General features: G+C 44.2%; 1 protein-coding gene across 4 annotated transcripts in view; it reads right to left on the reverse strand.

The window, feature by feature from the left end:
* The window catches only part of EXOG (exo/endonuclease G), a 48,145-nt gene that overhangs the window by 10,564 nt on the left and 13,925 nt on the right, over window positions 1–23,656 (reverse strand). For 3 of the 4 annotated variants that reach the window (XR_008731833.1, XR_008731834.1, XM_055707923.1), the window contains exon 6: window positions 875–1,039. Coding sequence is in view for 2 of the 4 variants with exons in the window: in XM_055707923.1 (XP_055563898.1) it covers window positions 875–1,039 (165 nt within the window). In the remaining 2 variants the exon portion in view is untranslated. Of the gene's footprint in view, window positions 1–874; window positions 1,040–14,791; window positions 15,380–23,656 lie in introns of those variants that run through there. The other variant, XM_055707922.1, reaches the window with a different exon arrangement.

A 23,656-nucleotide genomic window follows, 5' to 3' on the forward strand; every position in this document is an offset into this window, starting at 1 on the left:
TTAAATCCAACCAGCACCCAGTTCAGACCCTGCTGTTCCTTCATTTCCATTTCTTTCAGTAAACTTGTATTATCACCATTGATCATTCTGTTAATATGGGGCAGTAGCTCACCAGCACTTGATAAATTACCTGACCAGTCATCACGGTCCATCACCTACCTAATTGCATCCCTGAAAGAAATGGTACTCAGCCCTGTAATGCTCTACTTAAAAGTAATATAGTTGCTCTGGAAAGCTGTTAACGGTGCTGCGCCACATCTCAAAACAACACAGCTGTTAAAAACTCATTGGGGAGGAGGATGCTGACGGTAGGTATTGAAAGCAGAAGTGATATAAAGCCTCTGTGCTTACTGTTCTAATTGTTTAACGCATAAAAACTGGCCAGCACTTGTCAATTATATCTTTTCTTTAAAAGAGAGACAGTAATGTGAGGCGAGAATGGGAAGGATGGGGCTGACTGCCACTGGCATGACTACGGGCTCGATGGGGTCACCACAGTTTGCGCAGTTTTTACATAAGTACCAAATCTGGTTCTAAAATTATTCCTCTTTTGAGAGACAATTGCGTGTTTCATAGCAGGCCCTGGCTCTCCAGAGCAGTCTTTGGTGCTGATTCCTAAATAAAAGTGTATCTCAGAAGGGTTTGGCTCAGGAAGCTGCAAGTCCAATTCTGATGACCTGCTTAGGTAATTAACGTAAGTATAGTGACAGCAAAAATACTGTGTCCTGCTGTGTTAGGACGCTCCAGACTGCCTAATCGGGGACCTCCCCGTGCCTTCAGCAGGAGATGTACCTCTGAAGGGTGAAGTCAGAAAACCTGGGGGCAGACGGCAGGAGTCATGAGCTGGTAATAGGCACCAGGCAGAGTCATGTACCTGATTTTCCTCTCCTGGAGCTTGGATCTCCCATCGGACGGACACCTTCAGCCACTTTGCACTCTCTTGTGTCACCAAAGTACAGCTCATGCTCTTCAAAGCACCATCAGTGAGTAAGGCACCACCCAGTCTGTGCAGGACAGGAATATTTTGACATTGGGTGCCCTGGAGGATTGACAGATGGGAGAATGAGTTTCTAAGCAGAAAGAATAGACAGCAACCTACCACACCTCTATTCCAGCCCTCCCACAGCCTGTGGGTATGCCAAGAGGCAGACTTTCTCTATGTCTATCCCTGGAGCTGGAGCCAAGCTGCCCCAGATGCACCACGCCTAGGACAGAAAGATGGAAAATTAGACCATCACCCCATAGTGCTGGCCACACACCGAAGGACAGACCAGCGCTCTGGTCTCTCCTCTCAGGACATTCCTGAGTTTTTCAGTCAACAACTGTCTCCTACAAAGGGAATAAGCCATGCCTGAAGCAGGGATCAGCACCCAGGAAGGCCATGACAGAAGACCCAGCAGCACCTGGGCCAGAGGATCACCCACCCATCACTTCATAGTTAGGATGGCTTTCCCTGAAACTTAACTTTGTTTTTCTTTGATGGCAAAATACAGCAATTTCTTCCTGCTCTTCCCGCCCAGACATTCCCCTCCATCCCAGATTAGAAATTCATAGCGCACACGGCAGGTCCATGACTGCTATTTTTGCACATTCTGCTCATCATTTTCTTTAGTCACACCTCTGTGATGTTTAATAAGACCTCGCTGAATTTGACAGCAGTTGTACGCCAGAAGCAGACATAGCATTAGTCATCTTTCCTCTACTGTGGAGTAATGCAATAATGACTAGTTAATTAAAGCCTGCCCCTTACTAATACACTGGGCTTCATGCTTTTTCTTTTGTATATTCAAAATCCAGGCATTTTCCCCTGCAGATCAGCCCTGTCTGAAGCGGACAAACCCTGGTGAATTGCACAGCGAAGGCAGTGCCAGAACACCAAGGAACGAGGGAGGAACAAGTGAAGTGAGAGCAAAAGAGGAAAAAGTACATGAAAAACAGTAAGGTAGAGGGAAAAGTGGGAGGACAGGGACTACTTGAAAGCCACAAGCATCCTGGGCCATTACCCACTGCCTTGTCTGAGACCTCTGCAGTCACCCCAAAAGTGAAATGGCAACACAGTCCACCGTGGTGCGAGGGAAGGTAGCAGGACACACAGAGCACATGTAGTAAGATACATGGACACATCAGGTAACGTGGAATAACAGTGCTTTAGAAAAGATGTTAATCTGTACACAAAAGTATTTTCTTTTGAGTTTTGAGCTTTCATCCTGTGCTCTAAAGTGGTTATAAGGCAAGAGAGTTACAATCGCTGGTAGATGCATGATATCTGCACCCTTCATCGTGAGTCGTCCTCACAAATTTCCTTTCTCATTATGTTCTTCCTCATCTGATATTTTTTATACTTTCTTTTGAAAACCAAGGGTAGGATTGTCATATGTCAATGTTTAAATTTAAGTTGTTAAGCACATTTTAAAATATCAGGTCAATAGCAGAACCATTTCAGTCTCCATTATAACTAAGACTGATGACAAACTAATGCAGGCCACGTAAGGTGGCTGCTAATTATTTTGTGTCTGAGGTAGAAGAGCGAGGACCTGATCCCACAGAGTGCGTCCTGAAAGTCAGACTGAGATATTTATCTCAGTGTACCAGGTCGCTTTTAAGACTCCTCTTGTGAGGCTTCAAATTTTGGCTTTTACTGAGCTGAGGATCACTGAGCGGAGGATGCAACACCATCCTCAGGCCATGTGCAGCAGCAGCATGGACACTCCAACAGCAAATGCACCTCTTCCCTGCTAGACCAACACCCTTTAACCCAAACACAGAATAGTTTTTTTCCTGTACAAGGCTTCTGACCTTCACAATGCAGCTGATGTTATGGAAAGGCCACAGATGAGCAGGAGTAACTGCCAAATAATTCACAAAAAACCAGGCTGTTTAGGCAACCCGGAGACTTATGACACAAAGGAAGACAACAACGATATGTTATCAGCGAGACATGATTTTGACATTAGATGTTGGATGATGAGAGCCCTGGGGACTCAAACATCAAGACAACATCCTGAGCTGGGGCTCCACGTGTTGATCCTGCTCTGTTCCTACATTCCTCTTTCGTAATGCCTGCTAAAGCCAGCACTAACAGGGACCAAAACAGGATGGTGCCAGTGGCTGAAAACCAGCTTGGGAGGGATGTAGCACCATTGGCTGGAGATGGAGACAAAAACCATGAAGAAGGTGAGGTGGGCCAAGGAGCCAGCAGAACTGACCACGAGTGTGGATCTACTTTACCCTTTAAATAAGGTGCTTAAATGTGCAAACTCCCGAAGAACAACAGCAGCCTGGAGTACTGTAATTGTAAAAACAAGAGCACTTTGTCAGACTTCCCTTTCATGGCATACTGTTTCACCCGAAACAATGTTCCAAAGGTCAACAACGCTGTCACATAAAGTTAAGTATCTCCTTCTGTATCCTGATGCCTCAGGGCCTTTTGCACCCCAAATATAGCTGAAAAGATCTAACATTAGGGATGTAATTTTGACAATTTTGGCCACCATGCCCAATATATTAGTGCTTATATTGTTAAATGTGTACCCTGAATTATATAGGTGGTGCACCATGACTGACTCCATGTTTTCATTTTCTACCTTTTCAACCCCAAAGGCACAAATTTCCTTTTTATGAAGAGTCCCCTTCGAAGTAACTGAGACTATTTGTGTGAATAAGGGTTTGTAGGGTCAAACCTGAAAAGTCTTAAGTCATTTGGATAGGAATCTCATCTTCTCATGCATACAGAAGATATGGGAAGAAAATACATAAACCTGTTAAATTATACATCATAGTCAAGACCTCCGTTCTGCTGTGTTGGCCCATTTGGAGCTGTACTCTGCTCCACTAAAAAGAGTGGGCCTACCTGACAGCTAATAGAACTGAAAATTTCATCCTATGGCTGCAGTTATATTGTCAAATCAGAATCAGATGGATTTCGTATTTAGGATGAAATCCTCAAGCAGGACTGTTCTTTCATGACCTTCAAAGCATGTTCAGATATGTTGTACTGGTAAATTAGCTGGAGGCCTGGTTATTACAAACAATACAGAGCATCTTGCATTAATGTGTCTTTCCACTCCCGCCCCCCCCCCCCCCCCCCCCCCCCCGCCTTCACCCCCCGAAACTGGCTGGTTTTACACAGATTTCTCAGGGAGGAAAGTCCCCAGCCCATGTCCTCACCCTAGCTACACCCAGGTACCTTACAGAAGGCTGCTAGATGGCATGAGCCAAGGCTGTGATAGAAACTGTGCCAAACATTACACAGCCTGGATGCTGCCAGCCCCGTACCCAAGACCTATCCTTGGACCACATATTTTCCTAGCACTCTTTCTGCTGCCTTGGAGTCCCCAGAAGCAGGTTCTCCAGCTCCCTGCCCAGCTCAGGCAGCCCCACCGCTTGGGCTCAACCCCCTCCAGGGGAGCACCCTCAGAGCAGGGCACAGAGACGGTGTGTGACCATGGGGTCACCTGCAGCATGAGCCCCTCAGCATCTTCTGCCCTATCTCCCCCAAAACGTTGTGGACCATCACTGCCAGCTGCCTGGAGGTGGTCCCCAGAGGGGCTGAGCAGCCGCTGCTGTTGGGTGCCAGCAGGCTGGCGTGGGCAAGCCCTGCAAGGGTGACAGCAGCAGCTTTTGGGAACTGAGCATGCTGAAACCACATCTCTCCTGTGCCCCAGCTTAAAAACAAGATCGTGCTTCCTTTCATAAGCCCACTCCTTCTTTCAGTTCCCAGGGATCTCTGAAAGGTCATGAAAGCTGCAATAACAGTCTTTAGTAATAGTAAAATGTTTCTTTTCAAGTATTTGTGTTATGTGTTGGATGTTGCTTACTAAAACATTCACCTGGAGGGAATGAAAACGCCCCCTCAGACACACACACATACATCCCGCAGATAAAAGCTCCTTCTAATTGCAGCAGGAAATGTGACATTTCAAACTGGATGGACGACGGCACTAATCATCCCCGGTGAGGAAGGATCCTGTGGGGACCGGGAGAGGGAGTGGGCAACCAAGCTGCTCCTTTCCAGCTCAGTGCCAATATGCTGTGAAACGTATTTTCTTAATTTAATAAACAGCCCTTCCCTCCCTCACACTAACCACTTCTCACGGAGCAAATACGAAGTGGAGAGACCCTGTGTCGCAGCAAAGGGGGGAAGTTGGTATCAGTTGTGTCCAAGATTCTCCACGTGTTGGCACTACGTGCAAATTTTCTTCTGCTTCCAAGGATGTTAAAGAGTGAAGTGGTTCCCTGCCATTGGTAGACTTCTAGTTAGCATTTAAATTCTTTTTCTCAAAAGGGAGGAAATAAATTTTACATTTAATTGAATGCAAACATACATCTTACATATGGCGTACGTAAAGGTGCTTTACTGCCTGTGGTTGTCCACTCCCCCTGGCTGCCACAGTCCCTTCAGGAAAATAAAAATAATGATGGTAAATTCAGACCTTCAACTCAGTGGATGAGTCCCTATAAGTAATGCCATACCGCTTGTTGAAAGACACTTTGAATGACACATAGACATGTGAGCACACAGTCAATAAATTATCCACCTCTAATTAAAAAAACCCAAAACCTCTCCCTTTTCCCCACCACCAACTACTCCTTCTCCGGCACACATCTGCTGCAGTATTTACATGGATTATTTTTTGTATTATTATTATCCCTTATCCTACCTCCTTACACAGGCACAGCCCCCCTGCCATAGGGTGGGAGCTGCTTAGAGCGGGGCTCAGTCCAGATGTGTTCGCCGCTGGATGCCCAATGCCTGGAGACGCAGCCCAGCACTCAGTGCATGGGATGGGCACAAGGTCCATGGAAGGCCTCCAGGAAGGGCTCATTGCTGCATGCTTAAATCTCATGATGCCTCCTCGAGGTCTAACCATGCTGAAATTGGGACAGTATTGTCATCACCAGTCACAACCAACACCTTCCTGCAAGCAGATATTTAAGCTGTTGTTTTAGAAACTGGCAGAGCAGTGCACCTCCTGACCCTCCTTTGGGTAACCCAAAAAATAGGGGAGTCATTTTGGACTGATCTTGGATGACACATCCTTCCCTGCCAAGCCCTTGCCACAGGATGGAAGAGAGCAGGCAGCTCTCCCCTTGCAGAGAGCATCAGCAGCGTTTTGGATGAGTGAGCTAGTGCAGGATCAGGCATTAGGGACAGAGGGTTTTCTAGGCATCCTTGGGATGCTCACATGGAAAACAGGAGACCCCATTCCACGGATTGAGGAAAAAATGTGCATTTCCTTCAGTTTTAATACCCAGGACTGGAAAATGCTGCATGGCCAGCACTGGGCACATAGCTCTGGGGCAGCAGTGGCCATCGGGGCAGAGAGCAGAGAGGAGGGTGGCAGGAGGGACACAGGCTCTGGCCCTCCCATCTACCTCCCTAAGCGGTTAGGTGACAGGCACAGACAAGGCACATCAGAAAGGGGACACCCCACGTGGGAGTGCAGTGGTTCCTTGCCTACGCATGGCACTGGCAAACCTTGCCGGCTGCCTGACTCGGAGCAGGGAAAAGGATCTGGGTGTTAAGTGGGCAGCATCACCATGGGAGTGGGTGCCGGGCTTTGGGCTCATGGGAGATGCACTGGGGATGGTCCATGGCAGGGCATCACCGCTGCTGGGTGCTCCCCTGACCCCTCTCCGCCTTTCCCTCACTAGCATCTTGCTTTTCTGGAGCATCTCATTTCAGCGTCCAGCTGTACTTGAGGTAAAAATGTGTTGTCTTGAGAAAAAAAAAAGAAGAAAAAAAAAAGTAATTTACTGTGAAGCACTGGCTGAAAATCATTTTCTGAACCACTGCACAATTTTAATCAGACGACCACACTGTATCCAATCAAGGGAGGATTTGCGAGGGGGGTAGGGGGGCGTTTCACCGTGGCCTTCCCCAGAGGACAGTAAATCCAAACTGCTCAGGAAGACGAGATGTCTCAGGCTTTGCAGCCTGCCCAAACCTAATTTGCACTAGAATTACATGGCCATTACTAATGTATACATTGACTCAAATTGATTACTTTGCTATTAGTAAGAGCAACATGCTCACTTTGGTGATGGCAGCTTCCAACAGAGGAGGAGGAGGAGTACAAAGTGGCGAGAGCAAAGTGAAGGTGCTGATTTGAAAGAGTACATGGAGATGAGGAGAGCCACGGGGGTGAAGGGGGCGACGGGGGTGAGGAAGGTCATGCTCAGGGGAGAGTTTGGCAAGCAAAAGAGCATGGAAATGGCTGGATGCTTTATACGCTTAGCACATCTTGCATTAAAAAGAAATACCACCTGGCTTAAACTTTGAGTCCCTGAAGTCTTATCACATGTAACAGGGGCATCTCTGGTTTTAATTCAGACTCCTAAGGCCATGGGAGACCCCAGACCTACCTGGGGCTCCCGTTCATGCTTGCAGTCCTGGGGGTGCTGCTCTGTGGGAGCGCCCAGACATGCTCCTGCACAGTCTCACCCACTTCTTCATGGCACTTACAGCCTTGGCAGGGCAGAGACTCACGCACCTTGCACCACCGATAAGCTCTGCAGTGAGGACTGCATCCTCCCTCGTTGGCCCAATGACAGCCAGAGCTTCTGAGCAGTTTAGGGAAAGTACGAATGTTTTAGCAGGAGAGTTCATGTCCCACTGCCTCCTACACCCCCATGGTGAATGTGTCCCCCCTGGGAGCGGGAACCTGGAATTCAAACCCCCAGTGCAAACTGGGTGCAGGGGTGTTTGAATACTGGCCTCCAGCATCTCCAATATGTGTCTGCTTTTCATCTACATGGCTTTTGCAAGAAGGATGTGGTCTGCTTTGGATACCCAACTCCTGGCAAGGGCTCAGGACAGGCAAGTCCAGGGATGGCGAGGGTGCTGCTCTGCTACTGATCGGACTTATCCTGATGGCAGGAACATCGATTTCTTTCCTGAAATCTCCTACTCGCTACAGCACAGATCTCATATAATGAAAACATAACCCTGGAGCCAAAACTCCTCTCCCACACAGCCACACGCAGATCCTAACTCCACGTGAACATACATTTTGCATTCCCACCCACAGGAATCCTGCCCCCCCTCCACATTAAAGCACCTGAAGACTGGAGCTGAGATAAGGGAGGATGGGGAAATTTTACCACAGCCTTTCACTGCTCCAGTACAGCTTCTCCCCGCACAGCTTTTCCCCATTACACTTGCTTGACATCACAGGATGCCTGTGACAAAGCCCAAAGGAAAGGTTAAGATATTGTCACCCAGGCTATCACACACTAAGCAATCACTCCGTTTGCTCTTTAACCATGGCAGGTATTTCCAGGGCTCCAAAGTTCACCGGGACAGGGGGTGGCAGTGGGGAATGGCAGCCCTGCCACCAGCATGTCCCTTGCCATGAGGTCCTGAGCTCTACCAGATTCTCTGATTAGATTTCCCTCGACTGGAATGGACAGTCAGTCTGATAACAATGCAGTTAGTAGTAGTGTAGCAATAGGAAGAGCAATACGGTTGTCTTCAAGATGGGGTTAAAACCGCTTAGGTTAACCCCAGCACCTTTTTCTGGAGCTCAAGCTGCTGCATCACAGCTTGAGGTGAGCTCAGTTAGGTGCAACGCTGTGTTCCAAATAAATAAGCAGGACAGTGGTTATGTTCTCTCCTCTTCCCACTTTCAGAGGACTGGGAGAGGAGTGGTATCTCCTTGCAGATGATGGAATTCAGCTTGTAGAGGTGTAGGTAAGATAAAGACAGGGAAAGACTGAAGCCTCAGTACCCAGAGCTGGAGACTGAAAAATGAAGTCACGTGTGACGAAAGGAAACCAACTGTGTGCATTGCAAATGCAGCGCTTGCAGCAAGCCCTACACTTCTTGCCCATCTGCTTTTGGGACCATTACATGCATATCCATGCACAGGCATAGGGCGATAATCCTACCTTGTCCACCTCGCCGAGCGGCATCACAGGGCTGATGTTCTACAGAAGGTCCTGCAGCTGCCACTGAAGCAGCTCAGGTTCCACCCAAAGGGACCTGCTGATGGCTGAGGGACATGATTTGGCATCTTCCCCTCTAGCATTGTCACCGGTTAGGTCAGCTTTCTCGCCTTGCTTTCACACCCTTCAGTTTTCACTTACCTTGCATCTTACAACACTTCAGTAATGAAATCCAAGTTCAAGCCCACTGTTACAGCCAGGCTGTCTAATCCAGCTATGGTTCCATTTCACCACGCTTTGTGTCCTGTTGTGGCTCCCCAGGTGCCATGGCCACCCTGCTTTTGAGGGACCACAGCACCAAAGAGCATCAGCTGGGTCACACAACAGGTGTAGGGGGAGGAAGGCTTATTTTTCTTAATACATGAGAATAAAATGAGGCTGGCAGGGAGACGGGCTGGTCTTCCTCCAGATGGGCGCACCCATGGAAAGATGTGACAGGACTTCAGGCTGTTGAGCACCAGCAGCTCGGTGGGTGCTCCCGTTCCCTCCCCAGCTCCAGCCTGCTGAGTGCCGAGCCCTGGCTCATCGGCTGCTGAGAGCTGCTAAAGAAAAATTGCACAGGTCTGTATTTGTTGTCTTGGGCATATTTATGCTTGACACAAACCAAATTTACTTCTGTCATCTGCTAAATACCTCCACACTGGTTTTTAAGCAAAGTTGGAAGCACTTCATTCCAGACCTGTTTTCTGCATCTTTCCCCACTCACTGGACACTCCGGTGGGGATCCCAGCCATTGTACCTCTCAAACTAACATCAAAAGCTTTGCATTCAGCTCTTGGAAGTGAGTGTTTTGGGAATATTATGTTGCCACAGCTGTTAATTTTTCACATGGCAGGTGGAAAACTTGCCCTCTTTGAAGGGCATGACGGAAAAGGCCAGTTGCTCTGTAATATTTTACAAGACGAGAAAGTGGGGGCTGTTTGTAGCCATCCCAGAGCATCCATCCCAGAGTATACACACAGACACTCCAGATATTTTAACCAAATACTCAAAGCTCTTGTTTGGTCTTTTCCTCCAGGCTATGGCAAAAGCGGACAAGCCATTAATTGCACAGGCAGATGGCTATTAGGAAGCGTGTGAGAACTGGCTACACCAGCACTGTGTAGGTGGAGCTGATTAGATGGACCTGAATAAAAAAAAAAAAAAAAAAAAAAAAGGTACATTTCCTTTGCTGCATGGTGAGAAAAGCTTTTCCTCTGTGACTGCAGGAGAAGACAATTCAAAAATAACAGGAAAATTGCTCCTCACTTCCCCACTGAGCCAGGTTACTAGCAAAAGCACTTTGGGGTTTATATATAAATTCCTCCACAGCTTCACTGCTGAGCAACAAACACATGGGACTAGGATGGGCACAGGGGGATTTGGCATTTTCTTCACACAGGCTGGCACAGGTTAAACACGTAGAGACCCAGGCACTACAGTACCAGAGGTGCCCTATTCCCTGCAAGCTGCCACCAAAAACCCCCTCTGTTGCCCTGCGGTCCCATCTTTAAGGAGCTCTGGTTTATCCACCTGCCTGAGATGCATCTTTGGAGCTGCTTCACCATGGAGACCTCCCACCAAAACCAGCTATCATAGTTCAACAGCCCATTCCACCCACCAGCACAGATGATGAAGGCACCTGGCAGGCAGGAGACCTTCCAGTCTTCTGGGGCTGACATGGCCACCTGTCCGGCCAGCAGCCCCTGGGGACAGCACAGCCCTAGCTGGCCAGTTCAGTAGGGTTTGTAGAAACTGGAAGTTTCCACTAGAAAAATCCATGGCTTCAAGTACATGAACCAAATTAAAGAAGGCTGTGAAATCATGCCTGCTCGGACATCTCACTAAACCAGGTGGTGTACTGGCAGAATCATGGAATTGTCTAGGTTGGAAAAGACCTTTAAGATCACCAAGTCCAATTGTAAACCTAACACTGCCAAGCCCACCAGTAAACCATGTCCCTAAGCACCACACCTACACATCTTTTAAATGCCTCCAGGGATGGTGACTCAACCACCTCCCTGGGCAGCCTGTTCCAGTGCTTGACAACCCTTTCGGTGAAGGAATTTTCCCTAATACCCAACCCTTAATATCCAATCTAAACCTTCCCTGGTACAACTTGAGGCCATTTCTTCTTGTCCTATCACTTGTTACTCGGGTGGAGAGACCCACACCCCCCTCACTGCAGCCTAGTTTCAGGCAGTCGTAGGGAGCAATTAGGTCTCCTCTGAGCCTGCTCTTCTCCAAGCTGAACCACCCCAGTTCCCTCAGCCAATTCCAACAAAGGGCTCATGACTGAGAAACCCAGAGGAACCCAGCGCCCACCTCCAGCAAACCCTGCTGGCCAGATTAGCTTCTGCAAATCCTGGGGTTTGTTACCTACCTGCCTCCATTTGTTTTACAGAACACCCAAGTGTCTGTCAGAGAGATGATTCCAGTGATGGAAACAACACAAGTGTGTGTTGCAGTATCTCTTGAAGCCCCTTGATGAAGTAATACCTTAAATTTCTGGGTTTGTATCTTCTCCCCTTCCAGCTGTTGCCTGCTGTATCTAATACACGTTACTTTTTAGGACAGGGACTGTTTCTCCACAGGTTAGTGCAGCACTTAGCACAACTAGCTAATGAGACCCATCTTTACTACTATGGGACAAACTGAAAATTGCAAAATAGTACTCCAAAGTGAACGAAACACACAAAAATTAAACCCAGAACTTTAAATTCCCACCACCCCCCTAAATTGTGTTTACAGATACAAAACAAGAGCATTACACAAGAACAGTGCAGGGTTAAATCGTCACCTAGACTGAAATTCATGAAGAAGCTGGAGTCAAAATTGTCTTTGGAGCAGATACACAACTTGGGTGGTCAATCTAAAGGCACTTTCAGACATTATTATCAAACCCCTTATCTAGGAAAAATCATTAGCTTCATACCACACTGCTGTCAGTATAACAATTCATTTTAAATGGGTATCGTAGCATCACAAGCAGACAGACAGGTATTAGGGGCCGGAGACACTTGTTTCATATCCCCCCATCATTTTTGGCCGCCGAGGCTGACACCATGGAAACAGTCTGCCCTCAAAAGGCCAAATACCAAAAGTGCGCGAGCGGAGCCAGTGGGCTGCAGCCCAAAGCCAGGAGCACGGTGGCAGCCCCTCCCCCCCCCCCGCATTCCCTTCGCTTGCCTGCCTCCTATTTACCATCACTTTCACCCTGATTGAAGATGAGCAGTTACAATCAAGAGTCAACAACAGTCCAGGGAATATCAGAAAATCACTGTATCAGGTTGTGGACAGCCTGGTGTTCAACTTCCCTTGTGATTCAGTTATTTAGCTTTAAACCCAAACAAAACAGCAGAGGAACAAAGGACAGAGTTCTCCGCTTCCAGGGCTCCTGCTGCTTAGCTGCATCATAGATTCGTATTGTCACTACAGATGCACGCAGGGAAGTGATTAAGTGTGCAACAGGAAAGACAGATGGACACGGACACGAGCACAGTTCTCATGAAGGATCTTCAAACAATTACTTACGTAGGTGGCTCAAACAAGTGTGTAAAGCCTCACCCCCCTTGCTATTACTTGTCTTATATTTCCTGTTGTAAAGTACATTTTTTTTGCTATATGCTAGACTCCACACTTACTTCAGATGAGGAAACCAGCAGCAGAGCAGGTGAGCGCACTCTCTGGCACAGACCAGCACTGGAAGTGGTTTCACTGTTCACCACCTGCTGCCACCCTCCAAGGGGAGCTGAGGAACACCAACCATGCTCCAACAGCTGAAAATTATATAGGGAGTCTAGTCTATGCGGTAAGCCAAGAGGCATGGAAGTTATGGTAACTGGGGCTTGCAGGAATTCCAGGGGGTACGTAAGGCCCGAGGAGGTACCGAGTTAAGGAGCAGCTGGGCTCTGCAGGAGGCCTCCAGAGGTGAGTCACATGCCGCACTTTTGCTGGTGTTGTAATGGCAAGCTGTCAGCAGAGAGGGAAGATACCTGGAGTTCCTCGCATACAACCAATGCTGTCCCAAAGGCGCTTTTTTTTGCTACGGATGGACACGTAGCCATAGCACTGAGAGCTGTTTCAGCTGTCCAGAGAAGGTGCAAGCACTGCATGAGATTTGTAACCTCAGCTGAAAGGATCGAGATGAAAGGGAAGGTGAAATGCTGAATTATAAAACATAAATAATTCAAATAATGGGGAAAAAGAGAAAGACAATGCAAAGAGTGATGACAGATACCTTTTCCAACGGGTGAGACCATCGCAGGGCCAAAAGGCTGCTTGGACTCCAGTGAAGCACACAAGACCATCAAGAGGCACGTGAAGTATCTGGCACTTTGTTATTCCAGGCAACACATGCTGTCATCTCCCACATTCTGCAAAGGGAGAGGTGGCTTGTTGTTTTGCGATTTACTGTTTTTGTTACATTTGATAGGATTAACAACCAAAACTCCAGGCTAAAATTGAAATGAGCAATTTCAATTTCCCTCTAATTTATGTGGGCAGTAAGTTTTTATGACGTCCTTAGCTAGTTGCATTTCTCTGGTTTTAAACATCTGGATTTTGTAAATATGTTCTTGGCAAACACAAAAGTGTCATGGGAAATGTAACTGCTTTATAAAGTGATCTACTTTTGGATACTGCAATTGAACTGAGATGAAGGAAACTATACAGTTTTTTAGAACATCCAGACGATGATTCACAACATCCAAATAATGCTCCTGATTCATCCTTTATGTAAACAGCCCAGTTCAACCTGGCACTACATGACCCTTCTCAGAAACCATTAACTCTCGCGTTAAAACTACTGAAGGTGTTTTTTATGGCACAACTCTAAAATTATATAGACTCTTACCACTAAAAAAAATTCTAAGTATTTCCAGTTTTTACTCTTTCTTTCCAGATGCAAAATCTGAGGATCAGAGGACACCAGTCATACTGATTTATGTCTGAAATTCAAGATGTATATACAAATAAAGTACAAAACTAGTGAAAAAAAAAATCATTCAATCTTTCAAGCAGATGTAAATCTAAGCAACTTCAGTTGCTGCTGAAACAGAACTGGAAATGCATTTTTAGTCAATCTTCTGTTTTCACACATAAGTTTTGTTGCGAAACCAACTTTATAAACCAAAGGCTGATGCTAGGAAAAAAGCCAGTGAATGACTACTACAAGCAATGAGAAAGCCATGCTTACCTCTCAGATCAAAAAATACGCAAGAAAACAAATTTATCCAAACTTAGTGGTGAAAGTGAAATATTAAGCTTACATTAATTTATGAAGACCCAGTCTACACTGGTAGCAACTTGTGTAAACTCTGCTTCTATTGCTTTTTTAAAAGAATTGCAGAATTATATATGAATGGAAGAAGTCTGCTGCAAATGACAACAGTTGACAGCTACTGACACGCTGAAGTATCCAAAGCACACAAGGTCAGGAGAGGTTAGAGACAATCTGATTTGGTTAACACAACTAAGTGAAGACTGTAAGGGATTCAGATTATGTCGTACAGGTCTGTAATAAAAGATCTCTAAAGTAAACATTTCCAATTAAATTTTTAAAAATCCCAGAAAGTACCACTGCTTCTACATCATATTGAAAGACATTTACAGGAAGAATTACATTTAAACATGTTCCAGTTATACTCCCAAGGTGTCTACAGTCTATTTTTATAATATTCCTAGAAGGGATTCCATACAAACCCCAAGTCTGACGTCTCGCTTGGAAAATAGCACATAGCCTTTTCTGGACGTCCAGTATCTATTCATGCCAGAAAGGGGTCATTTTCATTTCCCACATCTAAGTACTGCAGCAAACCATGTGTGTGCATCAAGTTACACAAGAATGAACGTTATTCCAAACCCATCAGCTTCCAAATGTTTTATTGCTTTCACAACTCAAAAAAGGATAATTCATAGAGCTCTTGTCTTTGTGTTTGTCTGCAGCTCCCTTTTCAAAGTACAAACCCCAAACATCTTCCTGAGCAAGTACTCAGCCAGCTTTTCCCTCTCTAGCTGCTACTTGTTTTTCCTGTAGTAGCTCCTCTTCTTTCTTCTTGTGAAGTTTCCTAAGATATTCATCAGGCTCAATTCCTGCCTCCCTTAACTCTGCCATGGCTTTCTCCAGCCGGTGCAATGTACGGGCACTCTGCACTTTTCGAGCAGTGATGTACAATGTAAATTCCTTGAAGCCCATCAGTTTACAGGTATCCACTTCACAGATATTTTTAACATCTTTGGTTTTGTCCACCTGGGGGAAGAAAACTAAACCTGACATCTTTTCCAGATCTTCAATATTTACTTGGAACTCAGTGAGGTGGTGACTGAAACCTATGGGATTGTTTGGCACCACAAAAGCCCCCAGTACCAAGGGTTCTGTAGATGTTGTGCTCCGTCTGGCAAGGATCACCTTGTATAGGTGGGATGGCACAGCTACATCATCCTTTCCGATTACCTGTCAAAAGGAAAGCTATGTTACAGATACAGATCTTATCAGTTGAAGGGGAGGAAAAAAAAAAAAAAAGATGCAAGACTAATCCTACTATGTCTGAAAATGAGCCATGGCATATAACTACACATCAAAACCATGTGCAATGTTATCAGACCAGAAGCTTTCCACAGAGGGTGGAAAGTAGCTGGATTGGGTCTTGCTGGGATGGAGACAGTTTTGCCTGTAGCAGCCCTCACAGTGCTGTGCTTTCCGTTGGTAGCTCGAAAGGCAGCTAGAACACACCAGTGCTTTGGCTGCTGCTGAGCAGCGCTTGCACAGCATCCAGGCTGTCCCACCAACATGCCCCCCTCACCAGCAGGCTGAGGGTGGGCAAGATCCTGGGAGGGGACACAGCCAGGACAGCTGACCCAGAATGACCAAAGGGATATTCCATACCATACATCTGCTCAGCACATACATCCATACCATACATCTGCTCAGCCACAGCGCTAAGAGAAGGGGGAGCAGGGAGGCATTCATCATGATGTTGGTCTTCCAGAGCAACCGCTATGCACACTGAAACCCTGCTTCCCAGGAAGCGGCCAGACACTGCCTGCTGATGGGAAGCAGAGAACAAATATTTTATTTTCCTTTGCTTCTGCATGCAAGCCTTTGCTTTTGCTTTATTAAACTGCCTTTATCTTGACCCACAAGTCTTTTTGCATCTTATTTTCTCCCTGCCCCCCTCCCTGTCCTGTTGAGGAGGGGATTGATGGAGCGGCCTGGTGGGCACTTGGCCAAGTCAACACACCACAGCACCATTTCTTTGCAGCCCCTTATATAGCTGTTCAGGAATAAGCTAGTTATTTGATGCCTGAATCTCTCAATCAGGAAAAGCAGGGCAAAGAATGCTTCACTGCAGGGTTATTCGCTCACTGTTGGTAAAAAAGTTTCCCAGAAAGTTCTCTGCTTTTTGCCTCTAACCCACTGGCATTATATTACACTGTTAAGAACAACAATACAGTCAAAAGGTCAAAAGATTAGTCAGTTATTGCCTAAATATTTGTAAAGATCAGCAACAAGAAGCTCTGGTAGAAGAACGAACTCGAATCTCCCAAGCAGATGCAACTTCAGCTACAGCTGAAACTGAACCAGAACCAAATCTGAAAAACATGCTTGGAAAGAGGGAGTCAGCCAAGACCCCAGCTCCCTGATCCTGGTGCAGATCCCTAAGTGTACTCTACCTGAAGGGATGGTAGAGCTCATTTCTCATACTGCCCCACACTGCTAATGCTTGGAAAGCTGTTTTCAGTAACGGTGGCTCTATAGTAAGTTCCTGACCTAACAGTTCCAAATCATATGCATTTTAATATGCATTTCAAATCAGCTCTAACTTACCTTCTGTCAGCTTTTTTTTAATCTCTATTACCTATACACAGGTTGCATTTAAAAGCTATGTTACCTAAGTAAGCATTTTTTTTGAGGGGACCTGGATATAAAGTACATTCAGTCACTCAGTATCTTGGAAGAGAAGCTATCCAAAGAAAATGAACCTGTTTCTTCCACAAATTCACTACAATTCAACTTAAGAGCTTGTACATGTTGGGTTTCCTGCTGGGTCACTCAGACAAGGATCCAGGAAATTAACTGAAGCACTGGGAGTGGAGGATCAGGACTCTGAATTCACATGACATCTGTTAAAAGCTCATACATGTATGTACACAGTAGACACCCCACCCTGGAATAAGGTGTCAGGAAGAAGTCCAAGGAAATACACCTCTTGATGATAAACATAATCTCTCCAGAATTCAAGATGTGACGCTCGTACATGCAATGTATTAGGTTTGGTGGTTTTTTCTTCAATATTGCTGAACTGAATCTGCCATGCTAAGAAAGTACAACAGGCTCACACACGGAAAGTCTTGAGTTTTGCATAACCCTTCTGTGCAGCTACCCTTCTAAAAGCTGTACTTCTATTCTAATGGCAACAGAAGAAAAAGATACAAAAACTATAAAGGCATCTTATTTCACACATAAACCCCAGTAATTTGGTACTATTTCTAGTATATGCACTACCTGCAAAAGCAAAGACTGCTTGTTTTGATTTTTTGACAGTTTTTGTTAGATACAGTTAAAATATAATTTCAGAGAAAGCAGGTATTTATTTTACTGCCACAACAACATTAATAGAAAGTATTTTACAAACTAATTCCGTGTATCAGTCCAGACAGGCTTTGTCCATTCATATGTCTGATATAACTCAGTCACAAAAGAAACACTTCCTATGTATGCTTTATTCTGAGAGTATTCAGCACTTTGGCAAAAGAAAACATGTTTTTACAACTAAACTTTGCCTGTGGCTACTGAATCACCAAGGTTCACATCAGTCTATTCCAATAGTTAATTAATCTCAGTTATGAATTCTTTCAGCGCTTGAAGTGTGTCTTCTACCTCTGTTGTCAGTTTTTTACGTGACCAGTCTTAAAGACTTACTGGTTAGACCAAAACCAGAGAAAGTACCTTCAAGAGAAAGGGAAAACTTTGACAATGTTTTTTTATGTTTTGTACGATAATGTAGTAGTAACATTACTACTGCCTCTCCCAAACATGCTCTTAGATTTCTTTACTCTGTTACAGAGTATTTGCTTCCCCGTCCCCAAACTAGGCTATTTAATAGCTTTGCTATAGTTTAAACTTTTTTTCTTGTGGGTTGGGGTTTGTTTCTTGGTTTTGTTAACAAAATCGATCTTGCTTATGCCACCAGCCTTCTCCTAAATAAAAGCTCTGCCTAGACATCTAACAGTCATTGAAACTGGTAAGTAATAAATAAATGCCTTATGCCAAATCTACTTTCCCTTTCAACGACAACAGATGTCTTGATAGGGAAATCAGAGCTCCCGAGTGTCAAAGCACTTTGCATTTAGCATTCAGTGTGGGTGAAACCACAGTTACAGCTCTGCAGGATCAATGGCATAAATAATCAAAACTGACTGATGCACAGGTAATTTTAAAATATACTAAAAACTACGCATCAACACATTGTTATACCTGGTGGGTTAAAACTGAATTCCAAAATGAATGGTGTTGGGAGTTTAACCTATCTGAGATAGGTGGCACTCAAAATGGGGAGTTTCTACATGCGTCGTACAGGGGTGAGAAGGAGGGAGCCAAGAAGCATTAAGAACCCTGAGTGGGAGAGGAATGAGTTCATATTCCCATATTCACCCCAATGCATCCAGTAACTGACACTATTGAAGGCAGAAGGTTGCAGTTCCTTTTCTCCTGCTGCAGCGGGCAGCTTGCAGCGCCTGCCCTGCAATCCCACCTTCTGCACACTCTAGGGCAGGGCAGAAGAGAAGGGAGGCTGTACACAGCTGCACTATACCCTGAAGCTGCTGTAGCCTCCTGAGAGAAGGCAGTAGCGAGACTAAAGCCTGTTCCCCAGATTCTCCCTGGGCCAACAATCTCCTGACCTGCAGCATTCCTGCGCAGTAAGCCGTGCACTGCCTTTTCCAGGGCCCTTCACATACTTTTTCCCCATTATAAATACATATCTGTGTACCAGGTCCTCCCCAGCTGAGTTCTCTCCCCTTCTCAACACCTCCTACAACCGCCCCCCGCCCCCAACCTCTGCCTGTTGTATAAAAGACTAGAGGAAGAGCGAACATGCAGATGGAGCTGCTACAAGTATCTCCAATTAGGGGGTATATAGCATATGTAAAACAAACAGGTGAATGAGTGTTGAGTGAGCTAGCAGAGGGAACAGGGGATTGAGTCTGAGGACTGAGTGGGTGGATAGAAAGGCTGGGGAATGAATAGAGCTGCACACAGAATAGTTAGGTATGAAATGGAAATGCTGAATGCCTGAAGTGGGTGTTAAGGAAAAACAGACCCCGTGCTTATGTAATATTATGCAAATATATATATTCTATGCAAAATAATGCACATTTATGCATAGTATATGCACCTATGAAGGAGGTAAGGAAAGAGAGGACTAGTTCAAAATGAAGGAAGAATTGGCCTTTTGAGAAATGTAGCTCTTAATACAACTCAACTCTACACAGGCAATGGCCATACACGTAATTTATGTACCACTTCAGTTCCACATAAGCTTTCTTTTGAGGTTTAAAATAAAATTTAAGTAGTGCACAGGCTTTATACTAGTTCTCTGAATAGCTGTAAACTACTCTAATTACATCACTGAGTTCTAATACTGTCAGAGTGATTAAAACAAACTTCAGCCTCTGAACAGCCAGAGTCCACAAGTGTCCTTTCCTTACAGGAATCGGGGCATAAAGTTCTATCCCCAGCTCATTCTGCCGGAGGAGAATACTATCAAAGAAGGGTGCCCAATTTCTCTGACAGAGTAAATATGCATTACAAAGAATATCTAAGTTTTGTCCTGCAGTTTAATGCTTATGTGAACCAGGCACAGGATGCACCACCAATAATTTATGCAGCCAGTGTAACCCAATGATTTCTGTTAGAAAAGGAATGCAGTTCTGGAACATGCCATATTTCCATCATTATGCTCTGTAATATACCACAGTTTGCTTTTTTATGGGAGTAGGTAGAGAAGCTACAGATAAATGTTTCCATAGGCACCCCCCGCATACAGCTCGACAGACAGGGAAGGAAGCTGGATTCTCTAGAAGTGAAGTTTGCAACAGAAGCAATAGGTAGGAAAAACAAACTCAACAATTCATTTCCTATTGCCACCTAGGGGATTCTCCTACCTAACTACAGCGGTCTGAATCACTGTTCTGATCTGCACCATTTCATTTATCTCAGTGCATGCCTAATAGAGCCAGACAGCATATGCTTCTATTGTAACAGAATAGAAAATGGGTTAAGATTATCCATGCACAGATGTTGACTTTGATTTGTACTAGTCTATCCACAGGCAGCAGATGATCTTTCAGCAATCAATGCCTGAAACAGCTAGCTGTCACAGCTGGAGAAGAGCTGCATTTTTAACAGTATCTGTGATTCAAAAAAAAATTTATGTGCTAATACAAGCAATAAATTCCAGCAATGGCCTGTTGAAAATCACTACTGTCCCACATGTCTTCACACTACGGTAATAACAGGCCACAGGGTAAATTTTTGTGCAATCCTTCCATTTTGTTATTCCTATAAAATTTTGCTTAATCTTTCAAATTTTCAATAGCCTCATAATACAAAAAAAAAAAAAACTATCAAGCTAAAAGCCTTCTTTTTATAGCATTAAATATATTCTTTTCCATTCATCATTTGGGAAAACAACATGAAATTTCAGATACTATTTCTCTTCGTTGTCTGTATCAGTCCAATGTGAAAACATTCATTGCCCTAACTTTCAGCAGCTGCTTGTTCCTTTCACTTTTGCTTTGCTCTTACTTTCTTTGGTGATTTGGTGGTGGCTGAAGTCCTTACAAGTGAACTGTAGTCATCTAATAATGCAACATTATGATAATGCAATTTTCAGCATAGTGTTTATTGGTTTTTATTATTATTGACATTGTTATTGACATTCCACAAGTGTGTATAAATTTGTTATACTCCTGGATGCCCAATTAAACGTGGACAGCTGTCATGAGGACAGGCCATTAAAATGTGTGCAATTCCTGACATTTAGAGATGTTTACATATTGCTAAAACAACAAACGTGTTGGTAAGCAGTTATACAAACTTAAAGAGCTCACAGGGACAGATAAAGATAAGGGCAGAAGTAATATGATTTCTTAAAACAGAGAGAACTCTGTGAGCTTTGATAAATCCGGTCTCGTAGCCAAGTCACTGGATGGGGATTTGTCTTAAGCTTGGCTTTCCTTGTGATTTTTGCCAAATCCTTAAACTGTTCTTGGTCGTAGTTTTTAAAATTGGAAGGACTAATTTGATATTATCTGTGGAGTGCTTAAGTATCACAGTAAGTAATGAAGACATTTGCTAAAGTCATGTAGGGTAAGTTAAAGCACATGGCATTAGCTAATTTTACCTTCGTGGTGGTAGTCAGGCAAATAGGAGGCAAATCCCTAAAAATGACAGGCTGGAGTTTATGAGAAAGAAAACTCCATGCTTAAATAAACAGGAGAAAAGGAATACATAAGGTGTAATGGCAGAACACTTCATACTATATTAGAAGAAAACAGAGTGTTACTCTTACCAGAAAGTTTTAAAAATACACAAATGTTACCATATTTTCACTTTATAATGGAGTTCTTAACATCTTCCCAGAGCAGTAACAAAATTATCTTCTTCTGAAAGGGTAGGAGGAATTCTTAAAAGAAAGGACTCTCGAATCTGAAAGTAGTATTTTGCCACCTAGTGACTAGAAAATGAAAATCAACCGTGAAGAGCATTAGCAGAAGGAATTAGCCTTTCATCAGCCAGAGCCAGTTCTGGACTGGCAATTATCTGAGATTCTCTTAGAACCTGGTAAACAGAAATCACATCCAATAATGCCTTAACTGCCAGCACACACCGAAGAGTCCTTGTACCAGAGGGTACCATCATCAAATACGTTAAAATGATAGCTCCAGAAATTCCCTCTGCACTCTACTGTTTCTTCACTCTCACGCTCGCTCTGTATAATAATCTGACTTTAGAAACAAGCCATACTGCAAACCAGAACAGACCGAAAACAAGCATACACACAATTCTCTGTGTAACAGTGCTTCCATCTACATCTGGCAGCAAAAAAATTAAGACTTCTGCCGCACTTCTTGATGGACAGAACCCAAGGACATCATTCTTGTCAACCAAAATAAGACTGTAGCTTTCTCTGAATAGGCATTCGTTTTGTTTTAGCTGTAACTTGAGGCATGATACTGATGAGGCCCACCAGATGTTCTACTGTAGATAATATTCTTGCTGATACAACCCCAGGTTTGACAACCCAGAGCTTTATTGTAATTTGATACTAAATTCTGTATAGAAACAGACTTTTTGGCATTATAAAAAACTCCCTTTGCTATCAGTATAATTTTCTTTACTTGATCATTGTGACAGCATTAACTGCCTTCACTCCAGTTCCTTTTGGATTTGTGTTAGGCAGCACTGATGCTGTTGATATTGTTTTTTCCCCAATATTTGAGAGAACTCTGTCAGATGGCATTGAGAAGAACCAAGGGATGTGAAGGCAAACCTAGCAATACAGAAAATACTACAGATAAAAATCATAGTAACAATCTGCAACAACACTGCACAGCCAAGCACTCCAAAATGCAAATGTACGTACTTGAGGAAAATTTAATTTGTTATGGCTGGTCTGATTGCTACTGCCAAATCATTTGGCAATCCTAAAAAAGAAAAAAAAAAAAGAGATGGTAAACACCCCCCCCCCCCCCGTGCCTAAATACATATTTATGATATTAAAAGACAGACACTTCACCACCACCCCCTTGTTGATTTTTTTTTTTTAATTAAAGAGGGTGTGTATACACATTATGATACTGCATTTATATGGTGACCAATGACTACTACTTCCACAGAATCCACTTAGGTTACTTAACACTGAATGCGCTACAGTCCCTATCACTACTCTTTCCATAATAAAAGAACCTTTGGGATGGGTACAGTGCTAAATAAAAGCAACCCCATAAATCTGTCCTGCACGTTTGGTGTCTCTTCTCCTCCAATTTTAACCCACTCTGTATTATTTTCATTTGTACATCATGTCTAAATTTAGGGCTGACAGCTCCAGACGTTTAAACCAGCTGATCTAAGACCTAGTCTTTTGTACGTAAGTTTTATGGGACGTGTATAATGGACCTCGATCCATTAGTTGCCTGTGTAGCCTTGAGCCTATCTGGAGCAGCCAACAAAAATTAACAGTCCCCAGTTTATTTCCTCCTATAACAAGGATTCCTTCCCCTGTAGCATCTTGGCTAGGAGAAAACCTCTACTACTTCTGAAAGTTGACTGGGGAAAACCATAAAGTACCATCTTATATGTGAGAGGTGCAATGATTTCCCAGGGACTTATACTTACTTTTCATCTAAGTCTGTGGCAGATATCTTCTGGTACAGTTACCATGCATCTCTGGCACAGCCTAGTCATTCAATTTTGAAAATTAAACAGCAGATATGATTCCAGTATGAACCCAGTATATCACTAAAATGTACATTAAAATGTTTCTTCAAACAACAAACAAAATTTTATCCAAATTGTACTTCCATTCACTAACCAGAGCCAATTTTCTTAAATTAGTATTTACTACAACAGCATTGAGAATAAGGAGGGTGAAGCATTGAGTGTGACACTGTAGAATTATTGCAAAATTTGTACTTCAAACTCCAAAATCTGCTGACAGAGGAAAAT

This window comes from Falco cherrug, chromosome 4, assembly GCF_023634085.1.
Source record: "Falco cherrug isolate bFalChe1 chromosome 4, bFalChe1.pri, whole genome shotgun sequence".
NCBI classification, from domain to species: Eukaryota; Metazoa; Chordata; class Aves; order Falconiformes; family Falconidae; genus Falco; species Falco cherrug.